Below are 18,557 nucleotides of genomic sequence, written 5' to 3' on the forward strand. Positions count from 1 at the left end.
GTCACTGGGCTACTGTACCCACCACCATACAGTCACTGGGCTACTGTACCCACCACCATACAGTCACTGGGCTACTGTACCCACCATACAGTCACTGGGCGACTGTACCCACCATACAGTCACTGGGCTACTGTACCCACCACCATACAGTCACTGGGCTACTGTACCCACCATACAATCACTGGGCTACTGTACCCACCATACAGTCACTGGGCTACTGTACCCACCACCATACAGTCACTGGGCTACTGTACCCACCACCATACAGTCACTGGGCTACTGTACCCACCACCATACAGTCACTGGGCTACTGTACCCATCACCATACAGTCACTGGGCTACCCACCACCATACAGTCACTGGGCTACTGTACCCACCACCATACAGTCACTGGGCTACTGTACCCACCACCATACAGTCACTGGGCTACTGTACCACCACCACCATACAGTCACTGGGCTACTGTACCCACCACCATACAGTCACTGGGCTACTGTACCCACCACCATACAGTCACTGGGCTACTGTACCCACCACCATACAGTCACTGGGCTACTGTACCCACCACCATACAGTCACTGGGCTACTGTACCCACCACCATACAGTCACTGGGCTACTGTACCCACCACCATACAGTCACTGGGCTACTGTACCCACCACCATACAGTCACTGGGCTACTGTACCCACCACCATACAGTCACTGGGCTACTGTACCCACCACCATACAGTCACTGGGCTACTGTACCCACCACCATACAGTCACTGGGCTACTGTACCCACCACCATACAGTCACTGGGCTACTGTACCCACCACCATACAGTCACTGGGCTACTGTACCCACCACCATACAGTCACTGGGCTACTGTACCCACCACCATACAGTCACTGGGCTACTGTACCCACCACCATACAGTCACTGGGCTACTGTACCCACCACCATACAGTCACTGGGCTACTGTACCCACCCACCACCATACAGTCACTGGGCTACTGTACCCACCACCATACAGCCACTGGGCTACTGTACCCACCACCATACAGTCACTGGGCTACTGTACCCACCACCATACAGTCACTGGGCTACTGTACCCACCATACAGTCACTGGGTTACTGTACCCACCACCATACAGTCACTGGGCTACTGTACCCACCACCATACAGTCACTGGGCTACTGTACCCACCACCATACAGTCACTGGGTTACTGTACCCACCACCATACAGTCACTGGGTTACTGTACCCACCACCATACAATCACTGGGCTACTGTACCCACCACCATACAGTCACTGGGCTACTGTGCCCACCACCATACAGTCACTGGGCTACTGTACCCACCACCATACAGTCACTGGGCTACTGTACCCACCACCATACAGTCACTGGGCTACTGTACCCACCACCATACAGTCACTGGGCTACTGTACCCACCACCATACAGTCACTGGGTTACTGTACCCACCACCATACAGTCACTGGGCTACTGTACCCACCACCATACAGTCACTGGGCTACTGTACCCACCACCATACAGTCACTGGGCTACTGTACCCACCACCATACAGTCACTGGGTTACTGTACCCACCACCATACAGTCACTGGGCTACTGTACCCACCATACAGTCACCACCCACCATACAGTCACTGGACGACTGTACCCACCATACAATCACTGGGCTACTCTACCCACCACCATACAGTCACTGGGCTACTGTACCCACCATACAGTCACTGGGCTACTGTACCCACCACCATACAGTCACTGGGTTACTGTACCCACCACCATACAATCACTGGGCTACTGTACCCACCACCATACAGTCACTGGGCTACTGTGCCCACCACCATACAGTCACTGGGCTACTGTACCCACCACCATACAGTCACTGGGCTACTGTACCCACCACCATACAGTCACTGGGCTACTGTACCCACCACCATACAGTCACTGGGCTACTGTACCCACCACCATACAGTCACTGGACTACTGTACCCACCATACAGTCACTGGGCGACTGTACCCACCACCATACAGTCACTGGGCGACTGTACCCACCACCATACAGTCACTGGGCTACTGTACCCACCACCATACAGTCACTGGGCTACTGTACCCACCATACAGTCACTGGGCTACTGTACCCACCACCATACAGTCACTGGGCTACTGTACCCAACATACAGTCACTGGGCTACTGTACCCACCACCATACAGTCACTGGGCTACTGTACCCACCACCATACAGTCACTGGGCTACTGTACCCACCACCATACAGTCACTGGGCTACTGTACCCACCACCATACAGTCACTGGGTTACTGTACCCACCACCATACAGTCACTGGGCTACTGTACCCACCACCATACAGTCACTGGGCTACTGTACCCACCATACAGTCACTGGGCGACTGTACCCACCATACAATCACTGGGCTACTGTACCCACCACCATACAGTCACTGGGCTACTGTACCCACCATACAATCACTGGGCTACTGTACCCACCGCCATACAGTCACTGGGCTACTGTACCCACCACCATACAGTCACTGGGCTACTGTACCCACCACCATACAGTCACCTGGCTACTGTACCCACCACCATACAGTCACTGGGCTACTGTACCCACCACCATACAGTCACTGGGCTACTGTACCCACCATACAGTCACTGGGCTACTGTACCCACCACCATACAGTCACTGGGCTACTGTACCCACCACCATACAGTCACTGGGCTACTGTACCCACCACCATACAGTCACTGGGCTACTGTACCCACCATACAGTCACTGGGCGACTGTACCCACCATACAGTCACTGGGCTACTGTACCCACCACCATACAGTCACTGGGCTACTGTACCCACCATACAATCACTGGGCTACTGTACCCACCATACAGTCACTGGGCTACTGTACCCACCACCATACAGTCACTGGGCTACTGTACCCACCACCATACAGTCACTGGGCTACTGTACCCACCACCATACAGTCACTGGGCTACTGTACCCATCACCATACAGTCACTGGGCTACTGTACCCACCACCATACAGTCACTGGGCTACTGTACCCACCACCATACAGTCACTGGGCTCCTGTACCCACCACCATACAGTCACTGGGCTCCTGTACCCACCATACAGTCACTGGGCTACTGTACCCACCACCATACAGTCACTGGGCTACTGTACCCAACACCATACAGTCACTGGGCTACTGTACCCAACACCATACAGTCACTGGGCTACTGTACCCACCATCATACAGTCACTGGGTTACTGTACCCACCACCATACAGTCACTGGGTTACTGTACCCACCACCATACAGTCACTGGGCTACTGTACCCACCACCATACAGTCACTGGGCTACTGTACCCACCACCATACAGTCACTGGGCTACTGTACCCACCATACAGTCACTGGGCTACTGTACCCACCACCATACAGTCACTGGGCTACTGTACCCAACACCATACAGTCACTGGGCTACTGTACCCACCATACAGTCACTGGGCGACTGTACCCACCATACAATCACTGGGCTACTGTACCCACCACCATACAGTCACTGGGCTACTGTACCCACCATACAGTCACTGGGCTACAGTACCCACCACCATACAGTCACTGGGCTACAGTACCCACCACCATACAGTCACTGGGCTACTGTACCCACCACCATACAGTCACTGCGCTACTGTACCCACCACCATACAGTCACTGGGCTACTGTACCCACCACCATACAGTCACTGGGCTACTGTACCCACCACCATACAGTCACTGGGCTCCTGTACCCACCATACAGTCACTGGGCTACTGTACCCACCACCATACAGTCACTGGGCTACTGTACCCACCACCATACAGTCACTGCGCTACTGTACCCACCACCATACAGTCACTGGGCTACTGTACCCACCACCATACAGTCACTGGGCTACTGTACCCACCACCATACAGTCACTGGGCTACTGTACCCACCACCATACAGTCACTGGGCTACTGTACCCACCACCATACAGTCACTGGGCTACTGTACCCACCACCATACAGTCACTGGGCTACTGTACCCACCATACAGTCACTGGGCTACTGTACCCACCACCATACAGTCACTGGGCTACTGTACCCACCACCATACAGTCACTGGGCTACTGTACCCACCAAGTCATTGTGATAATGTTGCCTATTCGACTCTACACACCATCAATGTAAAAAATAAAAAATAAACACCATTTAAAAATAAAAAATCTACATAAGACCGAATCGAGCCAGTGGGTCACATATTTGCAATTTAACTTGCCTGAATTTAACTTGCATAAACACAATCAAACTGTTTTAATCCGACTAGCCTACTTCAAAACATCTCCTACCCGCGTACATTCATCCACAGTATAATTTCAGCGCCCACACTATGCAGCAGTCATTAGATGAATGGAAAGAGACTTACAATAAAACATGTTTATTACATGTGGGAACCGTCCTTACCAGCTCTACAATACTATCTACACCATACAATAACGTCGGGCTACTGTAAGCAGTCTACCTTTCCCAACACTACCCAGACCCACCCACCTGCAGTCCCCATCTGTCAGAGTAGCGTCGTAGAGGCTGTCTGAGGAGCTGATGTTCTGCGGGAAATACAGACTGAAACCTGGGTCTCTCCCGTAACGCTGCACCGACAACACCCATAACCGCTCCCGACAGAGTACCGGGGTGGTGTCGGGTTGGGACGAGCTGGTGGCTGGGCGGGAGAAGGTTCTCTGTAACGGACAGCTCACCGACGCCATGTTTAATGCAAACAACAATGCCGCAGTGCAGTGTGGGAAGTTCGACTGACAGACAAGATGGCGGGTGTTTTTCTTCTGCTTTCAGAGTCAAGTCTGGCTGACTGGATGGGTGTCTGGAAGTGGGCATGTCAACGGAAGTGGGAGGCTCAACTGCGATAGGCGTTCCATCAGCGCTTTGTCATTGGTTAGACGGTTTTTATTGGTCCGTTCCCGACCGTCTGAAATAAGACTGGGAGAGCTGAAAGCCGGTCTATTCTTAATGGAAAATCCTACTGTGTCATTTGAACGTTAACAAAACACACAACAAAAACACCTCACTCATTGCTTAAATATGAAAATACGAGTAATTTTGACGTCAGTTATTAGTCTACCAGTTTTTTAATTTATTACAACTAATTCTTCATTATTAGGCCATTAACTCATTATGTCTTATGTTCAGCTATCACCTGATAAAACTGTGTTATGTGAATAAGGCTCTTTTTAATTACTCTTGTGCAATTGGGCAGCAAACAGCCTACCGGTTCTTCATTTACTAATAAATCTACAGCACCAGTCAATAGTTTGTATACACCTACACATTCAACGGTTTTTCTTTGTTTTTTAAAAACTATTTTCTACATTGTAGAATAATAGTGAAGACATCAAAACTATGAAACAACACATATGGAATCATGTAGGAACCAAAAAAGTGTTAAACAAATATATTTTAAATTTGAGATTCTTCAAAGTAGGCACCCTTTGCCCTGATGACAGCTTTGCACACTCTTGGCATTCTCTCAACCAGTTTCACCTGGAATGCTTTTTCTCTCGACCATCTTCATGAGGTAGTCACCTGGAATGCCTTTCAATTGACAGGTGTGCCTTGTTTAAAGTTAATTTGTGAAATTTCTTTCCTTCTTAATGCGTTTGAGCCAATCAGTTGTGTCGTGACAAGGTAGGGGTGGTATACAGAAGATAGCCCTATTTGGTAAAAGACCAAGTCCATATTATGGCAAGAACAGCTCAAATAAGCTAAGAGAAATGACAGTCCATCATAAATTTAAGACCTGACATTTCAAGAACTGAAAGTTTGTTCAGGTGAAGTCGCAAAAAACCATCACGCGCTATGATGAAACTGGCTCTCATGAGGACCGCCACAGGAAAGGAAGTCCCAGAGTTACCTCTGCTGCAGAGGATAAGTTCATTAGAGTAAACTGCAGCTCTGATTGCAGCCCAAGTAAATTCTCCACAGAGTTCAAGTAACAGATACATCTCAACATCAACTGTTCAGAGGAGACTGCGTGAATCATGCGTTCATGTTCGAATTGCTGCAAAGAAACCACTACCAAAAGACACCAATAAGAAGAAGAGACTTGCTTGGGCCAAGAACCATGAGCAATGGACATTAGACCTGTGGAACTCTGTCCTTTTGCTCACCTGACCTAAAATTCCTTGCAATCAAATGTTGACCGCAATATCTACCAAGAGAATTCTCTTCGATTATAATCACAGCCGTATATACCCCCCCCCAAGCAGACACATCGATGGCTCTGAACGAACTTTATTTAACTCTTTGCAAACTGGAAACAATTTATCCGGAGGCTGCATTCATTGTAGCTGGGGATTTTAACAAGGCTAATCAGAAAACAAGACTCCCTAAATTTTATCAGCATATCGAATGCGCTGCCCTGGCGGAAAAAATCCCGGACCATTGTTACTCTAACTTCCGTGGCGCATACAAAGCCCTGCCTCACCCTCCTTTCTGCAAATCTGACCACGACTCCATTTGGTTGCTCCCAACCTATAGACAGAAACTAAAACATGAAACGCCTGTGCTCAGGTCTGTTCAACGCTGGTCCGACCAATCTGATTCCACGCTTAAAGATTGCTTCGATCATGTGGACTGGGGATATGTTCCGGATAGAGTCGGACAATAACATTGATGAATACGCTGATTCGGTGAGCGAGTTTATTAGTGTAACGGCGTTTGTCTGTTGAAGGAAGAGAGTCGGACCGAAATGCAGCGTGTTGGTTACTCATGACTTTAATGAATGAAAACGCGGTACATGAAATAACTGAAAGACAGGAAAGGAAATAACTCAGAAATACAAAAACAACAAACGGAACGTGAAACTTATTACAGCCTATCTGGTGACTACAACACAGAGACAGGAACAATCACCCACAAAATACAAAGTGAAACTCAGGCTACCTAAATACGGTTCCCAATCCGAGACAACGAGAATCACCTGACTCTGATTGAGAATCGCCTCAGGCAGCCAAGCCTAACTAGACACACCCCTAATCATACACAATCACAATAATACAAAAAACCCAATACGAAATACAACAACAAAACCCCATGTCACACCCTGGCCTGACCAAATATATAACGAAAACACAAAATACAATGACCAAGGCGTGACAATTAGCAAGTGCATTGGTGATGTTGTACCCACAGCGACTATTAAAACCTTCCCCAAACAGAAACCTTGGATTGATGGCAGCATTCGTACAAAACTGAAAGCACGAACCACTGCTTTTAATCAGAGCAAGGCGACCGGAAACATGACCGAATACAAACAGTGTAGCTATTCTCTCCGCAAGGCAATCAAACAAGCTAAGCGTCAGTATAGAGACAACGTAGAGTCGCAATTCAATGGCAGTCAATACAGTCAATCACGGACTACAAAAAGAAAACCAGTCACGTCGCAGACCACGATGTCTTGCTCCCAGACAAACTGAACAACTTCGTTGCTCGCTTTGAGGACAATACAATGCCAACGACATGGCCCGCTATCAAAACCTGCAGGCTCTCCATTGCAGCTAACGTGAGTAAAGCATTTGAACGTGTTAACCCTCGCAAGGTGCCGGCCCAGACAGCATCCCTAGCCGTGTCCTCAGAGCATACACAGACCAGCTGGCTGGTGTGTTTACGGACATATTAAATCAATCCTTATCCCAGTCTACTGTCCCCACATGCTTCAAGAGGGCCACCATTCTTCCAGTTCCCAAGAAAGCGAAGGTAACTGAGCTAAATGACTATCGCCCCATAGCACTCACCTCCGTCATCATGAAGTGCTTTGAGAAACTAGTCAAGGATCATATCACCTCCACCCTACCTGACACCCTAGACACACTCCAATTTGCTTACCGCCCCAATAGGTCCACAGATGACGCAATCCCACTGCACACTGCCCTAACCCATCTGGACAAGAGGAATACCTATGTGAGAATGCTGTTCATCGACTACAGCTCAGTATTAGTATTTAACACCATAGTACCCTCCAAACTCGTCATCAAGCTTGAGACCCTGGGTCTCGACCCCGCCCTGTGCAACTGGGTCCTGGACTTCCTGACGGGCCTCCCCCAGGTGGTGAGGGTAGGAAACAACATCTCCACCCCGCTGATCCTCAACACTTGGGCCCCACAAGGGTGCGTTCTCAGCCCCCTCCTGTACTCCCTGTTCACCCATGACTGCGTGGCCATGCACGCCTCCAACTCAATCATCAATTTTTCAGATGACACAACAGTGGCAGGCTTGATTACCAATAACGACGAGACGGCCTACAGGGAGGAGGTGAGGGTGTGCAGTGTGGTGTCAGGAAAATAACCTCACACTCAACGTCAACAAAATAAAGGAGATAATCGTGGAATTCAGGAAACAGCAGAGGGAGGAGCCCCCTATCCACATCGACGGGACAGTAGTGGACAGTAGTGGACAGTAGTGGACAGTAGTGGAGAAGGTGGACAGTAGTGGACAGTAGTGGAGAAGGTGGACAGTAGTGGACAGTAGTGGACAATAGTGGACAGTAGTGGAGAAGGTGGAAAGTTTTAAGTTCCTCTGCGTACACATCACGTAAGTTCCTCTGCGTTCGCACCGTGAAGCATGGAGGAGGAGGTGTGATGGTGTAGGGGTGCTTTGGTGGTGACACTATCTGTGATTTATTTAGAATTCAAGGCACACTTAACCAGCATGGCTACCACAGCACTCTGCAATGATATGCCATCCCATCTGGTTTGAGCTTAGTCAAATCAAATCAAATGTTATTTGTCACATGCGCCAAATACAAGAGGTGTAGACCTTACAGTGAAATGCTTCCTTACAAGCCCTAACCAACAATGCTGTTCATTTTTTATTTATCTTTCGCTATTATTCTACAAACAAAGTAGGTGTGTCCAAACGTTTGACTGGTATGTTTGATTATTATAATGGCCTCTATTTGACTATCATCAGATGATGACAATAAAATTGTGTTTTTTCGCTCAATATACTGTAATTACTCTGGTAGAATTGGACAACAAACCAGCTTAGAAGAACCAATAAAGGTTACTAGGTTACTAAGGTTACTAGGGTTACCAATAAAATCCATCACTAATATGATAGAAAACCACTGTACCTACGAAAAAACAATGACAAATTAACTCAATGTCTTCTACATGAAGTCTTACTTCTCTGACATGTGTGTTAACATCTTAGACCACTGCGCCACGCAGTTTTAAGAAAAATAAGTGTTAAGGAGAAAATAGATTAGTAAAAAGAGCAGCAGTTAAATAACAGTAGCGAGGCTCTATGCAGCGGCTACTGGTACAGAGTCAATGTGCGGGGGCACCGGTTATTCGAGTTATTCGAGGTAATTGAGGTAATATGTTCATGTAGGTAGAGTTAAAGTGACTATGCATAGATAATAAACAGAGCGTAGCAGCAGCGTAAAAGGGGGAGACGACAACAATGCAAATAGCCTGGGCAGTCATTTGATTAGCTGTTCAGCAGTCTTATAGCTTGGAGGTAAAAGCTGTTCAGGAGCCTTTTGGACCCAGACTTGGCGCTCTGGTAGCGCTTGCCATGCTGTAGCAGAGAGAACAGTCTATGACTTGATGACTGGAGTCTCTGACCATTTTATGGGCTTTCCTCTGACACCGCCTGGTGTAGAGGTCCTGGATGGCAAGAAGCTTGGCCCCAGTGATGTACTGGGCCGTACGCACTACCCTCTGTAATGTCTTGCGGTCGGAGGCTGAACAGTTGTCATACCAGGCCGTGATGCAACCGGTCAGGATGCTCTCGGTGGTGCAGCTGTATAACTTTTTGAGGATCTGATGATGTTGAGGGAGAGGTTATTGTTCAAGGAACTTGAAACTCTCCACCCGCTGCACTACAGACCTGTTGATATTAATGGGGGCCTGTTCGACCCTCCTTTTCCTGTAGTCTACTATCAGCTCCTTTGTCTTGATCACATTGAGAGAGAGGTTGTTGTCCTGGCACCACACTGGCAGGTCTCTGACCTCCTCCCTATAGGCTGTCTCATCGTTGTCGGTGTTGTGTCATCAGCAAACTTAATAATGATGTTGGAGTCGTGCCTGGCCACGCAGTCATGAGTCAACAGGGAGTACAGGAGGGGACTGAGCACGCACCCCTGAGGGGCCCCCGTGTCGAGGATCAGCATGGCAGATGTGTTGTTACCTACCCTTACCACCTGGGGGCGGCCCGTCAGGAAGTTCAGGATCCAGTTGCAGAGGGAGGTGTTTAGTCCCAGGATCCTTAGCTTAGTGATGAGCTTTGAGGGCACTATGGTGTTGAACGCTGAGCTGTAGTCAATGAATAGCATTCTCATGTAGGTGTTCCATATATCCAGGTGTGAAAGGGCAGTGTTGAGTGCAATCGAGATTGCATCATCTGTGGATCTGTTGGGGCGGCATGCAAATTGGAGTTTCTGAGATGATGGTGTTGATGTGAGCCATGACCAACTTTTCGAAGCACTTCATGGCTACAGACGTGAGTGCGACGTGTCGATAGTTATAAAGGCAGGTTACCTTAGTGTTCTTGGGCACAGGCACTATGGTCGTCTGCTTGAAACATGTTGGTATTACAGACTCAGTCAGGGACATGTTGAAAATGTCAGTGAAGACACTTGCCAGTTGGTCAGTGCATGCTCGGAGTCCATGTCCTGGTAATCCGTCTGGCCCTGCGGCCTTGTGAATGTTGACCTGTTTAAAGGTCTTAATGACGTCGGCTACAGAGAGCATGATCACACAGTCGTCCGGAACAGCTGATGCTCTCATGCATGCTTCCTTGCTTGCCTCGAAGCGAGCATAGAAGTAATTTAGCTTGTATGGTAGGCTCGTGTCACTGGGCAGCTCGCGGCTGGGTTTTCGTTTGCACGTTTTGCATGTTTGATGGTTTTGTCGGAGGGTATAGCGTGAGTCCCGCTCCTTGAAAGTGGCAGCTCAACCCTTCAGCTCAGTGAGGATGTTGCTTCTGTTCCAACCTGCCAGCTGTATGTTATTATTGTCGTCGTTCAGCCACGACTCGGTGTAACATAAAATATCACAGTATTTAATTGGTTGGTATACGTGCTTTCATTTCGTCCCATGTATTTTCCAGCGATTGAACGTTGGCTAGCAGGACGGAAGGAAAAGGCAGATTATCCACTCACAAGGCACCTTGATCTCTTTCCACTAAATCGCTGTTTCTTTCTCCAGCGAATTACGGGGCCTGATTATGAATTACGGGGATGAGGGCCTGTTTGGGTGTTTGGAGTATATCCTTTCCATCTGACTCATGAAATAATTTTTTTTTGTCCAATTTGAGGTGAGCAATCATTGTTCTGATGTCCAGAAGCTCTTTTCAGTCATAAGAGATGGTAGCAGCAACAATATGTACGGAATAAACTATGTGAAAAACACAATAGCACGGTTGGTTAAGATCCAACAAGACAACAGCCATCTTCTCTGGCTCCATCTTATAGACACACTTTCATTCAGACTAATAGTTAAAACAGGTTTATAGACACACACTTTTCCTCAGGCTATTAGTTTATAACAGGTTTATAGACACACACTTCCCCTCAGCTAATAGTTTATAACAGGTTTATAGACAGCTAATAGTTTATAACAGGTTTATAGACAGCTATTAGTTTATAACAGGTTTATAGACAGCTATTAGTTTATAACAGGTTTATAGACAGCTATTAGTTTATAACAGGTTTACAGACACACACTTTCCCTCAGCTAATAGTTTATAACAGGTTTATAGACAGCTATTAGTTTATAACAGGTTTATAGATACACACTTTCCCTCAGCTATTAGTTTATAAAAGGTTTATAGACAGCTATTAATTTATAACAGGTTTATAGAGAGCTATTAGTTTATAACAGGTTTATAGACAGCTATTAGTTTATAACAGGTTTATAGACAGCTATTAATTTATAACAGGTTTATAGACAGCTATTAGTTTATAACAGGTTTATAGATACACACTTTCCCTCAGGCTATTAGTTTATAACAGGTTTATAGACACACACTTCCCCTCAGCTAATAGTTTATAACAGGTTTATAGACAGCTATTAGTTTATAACAGGTTTATAGACACACACTTCCCCTCAGCTAATAGTTTATAACAGGTTTATAGACACACACTTTCCCTCAGCTAATAGTTTATAACAGGTTTATAGACAGCTATTAGTTTATAACAGGTTTATAGACAGCTATTAGTTTATAACAGGTTTATAGACAACTATTAGTTTATAACAGGTTTATAGACACACACTTTCCCTCAGCTAATAGTTTATAACAGGTTTATAGACAGCTATTAGTTTATAACAGGTTTATAGACACACACTTTCCCTCAGCTATTAGTTTATAACAGGTTTATAGACAGCTATTAGTTTATAACAGGTTTATAGACAGCTATTAGTTTATAACAGGTTTATAGACACACACTTTCCCTCAGCTATTAGTTTTCTAACAGGTTTATAGACAGCTATTAGTTTATAACAGGTTTATAGACAGCTATTCGTTTATAACAGGTTTATAGACAGCTATTAGTTTATAACAGGTTTATAGACACACACTTTCCCTCAGCTATTAGTTTTCTAACAGGTTTATAGACAGCTATTAGTTTATAACAGGTTTATAGACAGCTATTAGTTTATAACAGGTTTATAGACAGCTAATAGTTTATAACAGTTTTATAGACAGCTAATATTTTATAACAGGTTTATTGACAGCTAATAGTTTATAACAGGTTTATAGACAGCTAATAGTTTATAACAGGTTTATAGACAGCTATTAGTTTATAACAGGTTTATAGACAGCTAATAGTTTATAACAGGTTTATAGACAGCTATTAGTTTATAACAGGTTTATAGACAGCTATTAGTTTATAACAGGTTTATAGACAGCTATTAGTTTATAACAGGTTTATAGACAGCTAATAGTTTATAACAGGTTTATAGACAGCTATTAGTTTATAACAGGTTTATAGACAGCTATTAGTTTATAACAGGTTTATAGACAGCTAATAGTTTATAACAGGTTTATAGACACACACTTTCCCTCAGCTATTAGTTTTCTAACAGGTTTATAGACAGCTATTAGTTTATAACAGGTTTATAGAGAGCTATTAGTTTATAACAGGTTTATAGACAGCTATTCGTTTATAACAGGTTTATAGACAGCTATTAGTTTATAACAGGTTTATAGACACACACTTTCCCTCAGCTATTAATTTATAACAGGTTTATAGACAGCTATTAGTTTATAACAGGTTTATAGACACACACTTTCCCTCAGCTATTAGTTTATAACAGGTTTATAGACAGCTATTAGTTTATAACAGGTTTATAGACAGCTAATAGTTTATAACAGGTTTATAGACAGCTAATAGTTTATAACAGGTTTATAGACAGCTATTAGTTTATAACAGGTTTATAGACAGCTAATAGTTTATAACAGGTTTATAGACAGCTATTAGTTTATAACAGGTTTATAGACAGCTATTAGTTTATAACAGGTTTATAGACAGCTATTAGTTTATAACAGGTTTATAGACAGCTATTAGTTTATGAAATGTTTATAGACACACACAAATACCTTATTGTTATCTATCCTGATGCCTAGTCACTTTACCCTGCCTTCATGTACATATCTACCTCAAATACCTTATTATTATCTATCCTGATGTCTAGTCACTTTACCTTCATGTACATATCTACCTCAAATACCTTATTATTATCTATCCTGATGTCTAGTCACTTTACCTTCATGTACATATCTACCTCAAATACCTTATTATTATCTATCCTGATGTCTAGTCACTTTACCTTCATGTACATATCTACCTCAAATACCTTATTATTATCTATCCTGATGTCTAGTCACTTTACCTTCATGTACATATCTACCTCAAATACCTTATTATTATCTATCCTGATGTCTAGTCACTTTACCTTCATGTACATATCTACCTCAAATACCTTATTATTATCTATCCTGATGTCTAGTCACTTTACCTTCATGTACATATCTACCTCAAATACCTTATTATTATCTATCCTGATGTCTAGTCACTTTACCTTCATGTACATATCTACCTCAAATACCTTATTATTATCTATCCTGATGTCTAGTCACTTTACCTTCATGTACATATCTACCTCAAATACCTTATTATTATCTATCCTGATGTCTAGTCACTTTACCTTCATGTACATATCTACCTCAAATACCTTATTATTATCTATCCTGATGTCTAGTCACTTTACCTTCATGTACATATCTACCTCAAATACCTTATTATTATCTATCCTGATGTCTAGTCACTTTACCTTCATGTACATATCTACCTCAAATACCTTATTATTATCTATCCTGATGTCTAGTCACTTTACCTTCATGTACATATCTACCTCAAATACCTTATTATTATCTATCCTGATGTCTAGTCACTTTACCTTCATGTACATATCTACCTCAAATACCTTATTATTATCTATCCTGATGTCTAGTCACTTTACCTTCATGTACATATCTACCTCAAATACCTTATTATTATCTATCCTGATGTCTAGTCACTTTACCTTCATGTACATATCTACCTCAAATACCTTATTATTATCTATCCTGATGTCTAGTCACTTTACCTTCATGTACATATCTACCTCAAATACCTTATTATTATCTATCCTGATGTCTAGTCACTTTACCTTCATGTACATATCTACCTCAAATACCTTATTAGTTGTATCTCACGGTAAAGTCTACACCAGTTGTATTCAGCACGTGACACATTTGTTTTAATTTGGTCAACTCTCCTCATATGACCTCAATGACCTCAACTAACCTGTACCACCCCCTGTATATAGCCTCGTTATTGTTATTTTATTGTGTTACTTTAAAAAAAACATTAGTTTATTTAGTAACTATTTTCTTAACTCTTATTTTTCTTAAAACTACATTGTTGGTTAAGGGCTTGTAAGTAAGTGTTTCACGTTAATGTTTACACCTGTTGTATTCGGCGCATGTGACTAATACAATTTGATTAGATTTGGAGCGCTACTGTGTGTGCAGGTTTTTGCTCGAGCCCTGCACTAACACACCCGAATACACTGCCCCTTTAACTGAGCTCGCTGTCCGGTCCTACCCCTGACGTCACGCGGGTGATGGCGACCGGCTGGTTCCTCTGAGTAGTGCGAGAGGTGAGGAGAGGAGGAGCGCTTGAGGCGAGGGCCGCACACTTTATTTTTTTATTTTTTATTTTTATTTTTCCTTTCCAACCGGCCCGGTAAATAACGGAGAGAGGACTTCCCCGTCCAGCTGTCAGACCGGGACCTGAGGTCAAACTAACTCCGGTTCACCGGACAGACAGAACGTTAACGGGACCAGAACTCTGCCTGCCTTTTCCTCTGCCGTGATTCAGCCCAATCCGAGATCAGACCACACCGATCGGCCAACGCTAAACTTTCCGTTTCTCTCTCCCGGGACTAAATCCTCTCTCGTCGACACTTAATCTCCCCGTATTAACGACACTTTTAATCGTTTGGGAACTTTTACTTTCATGTCGCGAGGAGTTGTAATTCGCCTAAAGGACACAGCGCCCCCACCCAACTTCTGAAACACTTTTCTCCGTGGTTCTTATTTCAGTCTGGTGCGGTAACGGGGCATGACGAGGATTATCTAACTGGACGTCGCTGAGCCACTAGACCCACCATTTGTTCTCCAGTAAAGGTGAGTCATAACTCGGTCTGGGGAGCAGCCCTGTAGGCCTGATCCGCTCAGAGACACGGGACCGGACGGGTAGGCCTGGCCAGCTCAGAGACACGGTGTGTGTGTGTGTGTGTGTGTGATCAGTAACTCTAGAGTTAATCAGAAACATTCCAATCATCCTTCAGGCTATGACGCGTTTATTTACAGCAATTGTTTTATTTATTTATTTATTTATTTTTGACATAGTTTTAGGACAACAAATTAGATTATGATTAAAGTCACCTAGTCAGATCGTTCTAAATGCCACCCTGACTGACTGTCGGTAGTCTCGCTGGCCCCGGTGGCACCAAGCCCGTCTCTGGTGACGTCGCCTGAGGGATCACGTGGACCTGCCGGAGGTCCAGCCTGTTAAGTTTCAGGTTTCCAGTTGTAATGTCACATGAACAACTACAGTGAAATGCCTTTCTTGCGAACTCAAAACCCAACAAAGCAATAATCAATAACGATGTATTACTAGAAAAAAACACAGGAGAAATAAGAATAAGAAAAATAAAATTAAGTAAGCATACTATATACAGGAAATATTTCATGTACCATATTACCAATGTACAGGGATACTGGAGTGATGGAGGTAGATATGTATAGGGGGAAGGAGACAGGGATACTGGAGTGATGGAGGTAGATATGTATAGGGGGAAGGGGACAGGGATACTGGAGTGATGGAGGTAGGGGACAGGGATACTGGAGTGATGGAGGTAGATATGTATAGGGGGAAGGAGACAGGGATACTGGAGTGATGAGGTAGATATGTATAGGGGGAAGGAGACAGGGATACTGGAGTGATGGAGGTAGATATGTATAGGGGGAAGGAGACAGGGATACTGGAGTGATGAGGTAGATATGTATAGGGGGAAGGAGACAGGGATACTGGAGTGATGGAGGTAGATATGTATAGGGGGAAGGGGACAGGGATACTGGAGTGATGGAGGTAGATATGTATAGGGGGAAGGAGACAGGGATACTGGAGTGATGGAGGTAGATATGTATAGGGGGAAGGAGACAGGGATACTGGAGTGATGGAGGTAGATATGTATAGGGGGAAGGGGACAGGGATACTGGAGTGATGGAGGTAGATATGTATAGGGGAAGGGGACAGGGATACTGGAGTGATGGAGGTAGATATGTATAGGGGGAAGGGGACAGGGATACTGGAGTGATGGAGGTAGATATGTATAGGGGGAAGGAGACAGGGATACTGGAGTGATGGAGGTAGATATGTATAGGGGGAAGGAGACAGGGATACTGGAGTGATGGAGGTAGATATGTATAGGGGGAAGGAGACAGGGATACTGGAGTGATGGAGGTAGATATGTATAGGGGGAAGGGGACAGGGATACTGGAGTGATGGAGGTAGATATGTATAGGGGGAAGGGGACAGGGATACTGGAGTGATGGAGGTAGATATGTATAGGGGGAAGGGGACAGGGATACTGGAGTGATGGAGGTAGATATGTATAGGGGGAAGGAGACAGGGATACTGGAGTGATGGAGGTAGATATGTATAGGGGGAAGGAGACAGGGATACTGGAGTGATGGAGGTAGATATGTATAGGGGGAAGGGGACAGGGATACTGGAGTGATGGAGGTAGATATGTATAGTGGGAAGGGGACAGGGATACTGGAGTGATGGAGGTAGATATGTATAGGGGGAAGGGGACAGGGATACTGGAGTGATGGAGGTAGATATGTATAGGGGGAAGGGGACAGGGATACTGGAGTGATGGAGGTAGATATGTATAGGGGGAAGGAGACAGGGATACTGGAGTGATGGAGGTAGATATGTATAGGGGGAAGGTGACAGGGATACTGGAGTGATGGAGGTAGATATGTATAGGGGGAAGGAGACAGGGATACTGGAGTGATGGAGGTAGATATGTATAGGGGGAAGGGGACAGGGATACTGGAGTGATGGAGGTAGATATGTATAGGGGGAAGGGGACAGGGATACTGGAGTGATGGAGGTAGATATGTATAGGGGGAAGGGGACAGGGATACTGGAGTGATGGAGGTAGATATGTATAGGGGGAAGGAGACAGGGATACTGGAGTGATGGAGGTAGATATGTATAGGGGGAAGGGACAGGGATACTGGAGTGATGGAGGTAGATATGTATAGGGGGAAGGGGACAGGGATACTGGAGTGATGGAGGTAGATATGTATAGGGGGAAGGGACAGGGATACTGGAGTGATGGAGGTAGATATGTATAGGGGGAAGGGGACAGGGATACTGGAGTGATGGAGGTAGATATGTATAGGGGGAAGGGACAGGGATACTGGAGTGATGGAGGTAGATATGTATAGGGGGAAGGAGACAGGGATACTGGAGTGATGGAGGTAGATATGTATAGGGGGAAGGGGACAGGGATACTGGAGTGATGGAGGTAGATATGTATAGGGGGAAGGGGACAGGGATACTGGAGTGATGGAGGTAGATATGTATAGGGGGAAGGGGACAGGGATACTGGAGTGATGGAGGTAGATATGTATAGGGGACAGGGGACAGGGATACTGGAGTGATGGAGGTAGATATGTATAGGGGGAAGGAGACAGGGATACTGGAGTGATGGAGGTAGATATGTATAGGGGGAAGGAGACAGGGATACTGGAGTGATGGAGGTAGATATGTATAGGGGGAAGGAGACAGGGATACTGGAGTGATGGAGGTAGATATGTATAGGGGGAAGGTGACAGGGATACTGGAGTGATGGAGGTAGATATGTATAGGGGGA

The 18,557-nt window shown here is 45.1% G+C and overlaps 2 protein-coding genes across 2 annotated transcripts in view; one reads left to right on the plus strand and one right to left on the minus strand.

Moving 5' to 3' along the window:
- Positions 1–4,987, minus strand: part of LOC124008430 (RPA-related protein RADX-like) — a 52,422-nt gene extending 47,435 nt beyond the window's left edge. Inside the window, exon 1 of the mRNA XM_046319701.1 lies at positions 4,591–4,987. Coding sequence (XP_046175657.1) covers positions 4,591–4,805 — 215 coding nt within the window. The 5' untranslated portion in view covers positions 4,806–4,987. The remainder of the gene's footprint in view (positions 1–4,590) is intronic.
- A 10,224-nt stretch (positions 4,988–15,211) lies between these two features.
- The window catches only part of kif1c (kinesin family member 1C), a gene marked incomplete at its 3' end in the record, with an annotated part of 128,756 nt that continues 125,410 nt past the window's right edge, over positions 15,212–18,557 (plus strand). The window contains 1 exon segment of the mRNA XM_046319964.1: positions 15,212–15,789.

Source organism: Oncorhynchus gorbuscha, linkage group LG21, assembly GCF_021184085.1.
Source record: "Oncorhynchus gorbuscha isolate QuinsamMale2020 ecotype Even-year linkage group LG21, OgorEven_v1.0, whole genome shotgun sequence".
Classification (NCBI taxonomy): Eukaryota; Metazoa; Chordata; class Actinopteri; order Salmoniformes; family Salmonidae; genus Oncorhynchus; species Oncorhynchus gorbuscha.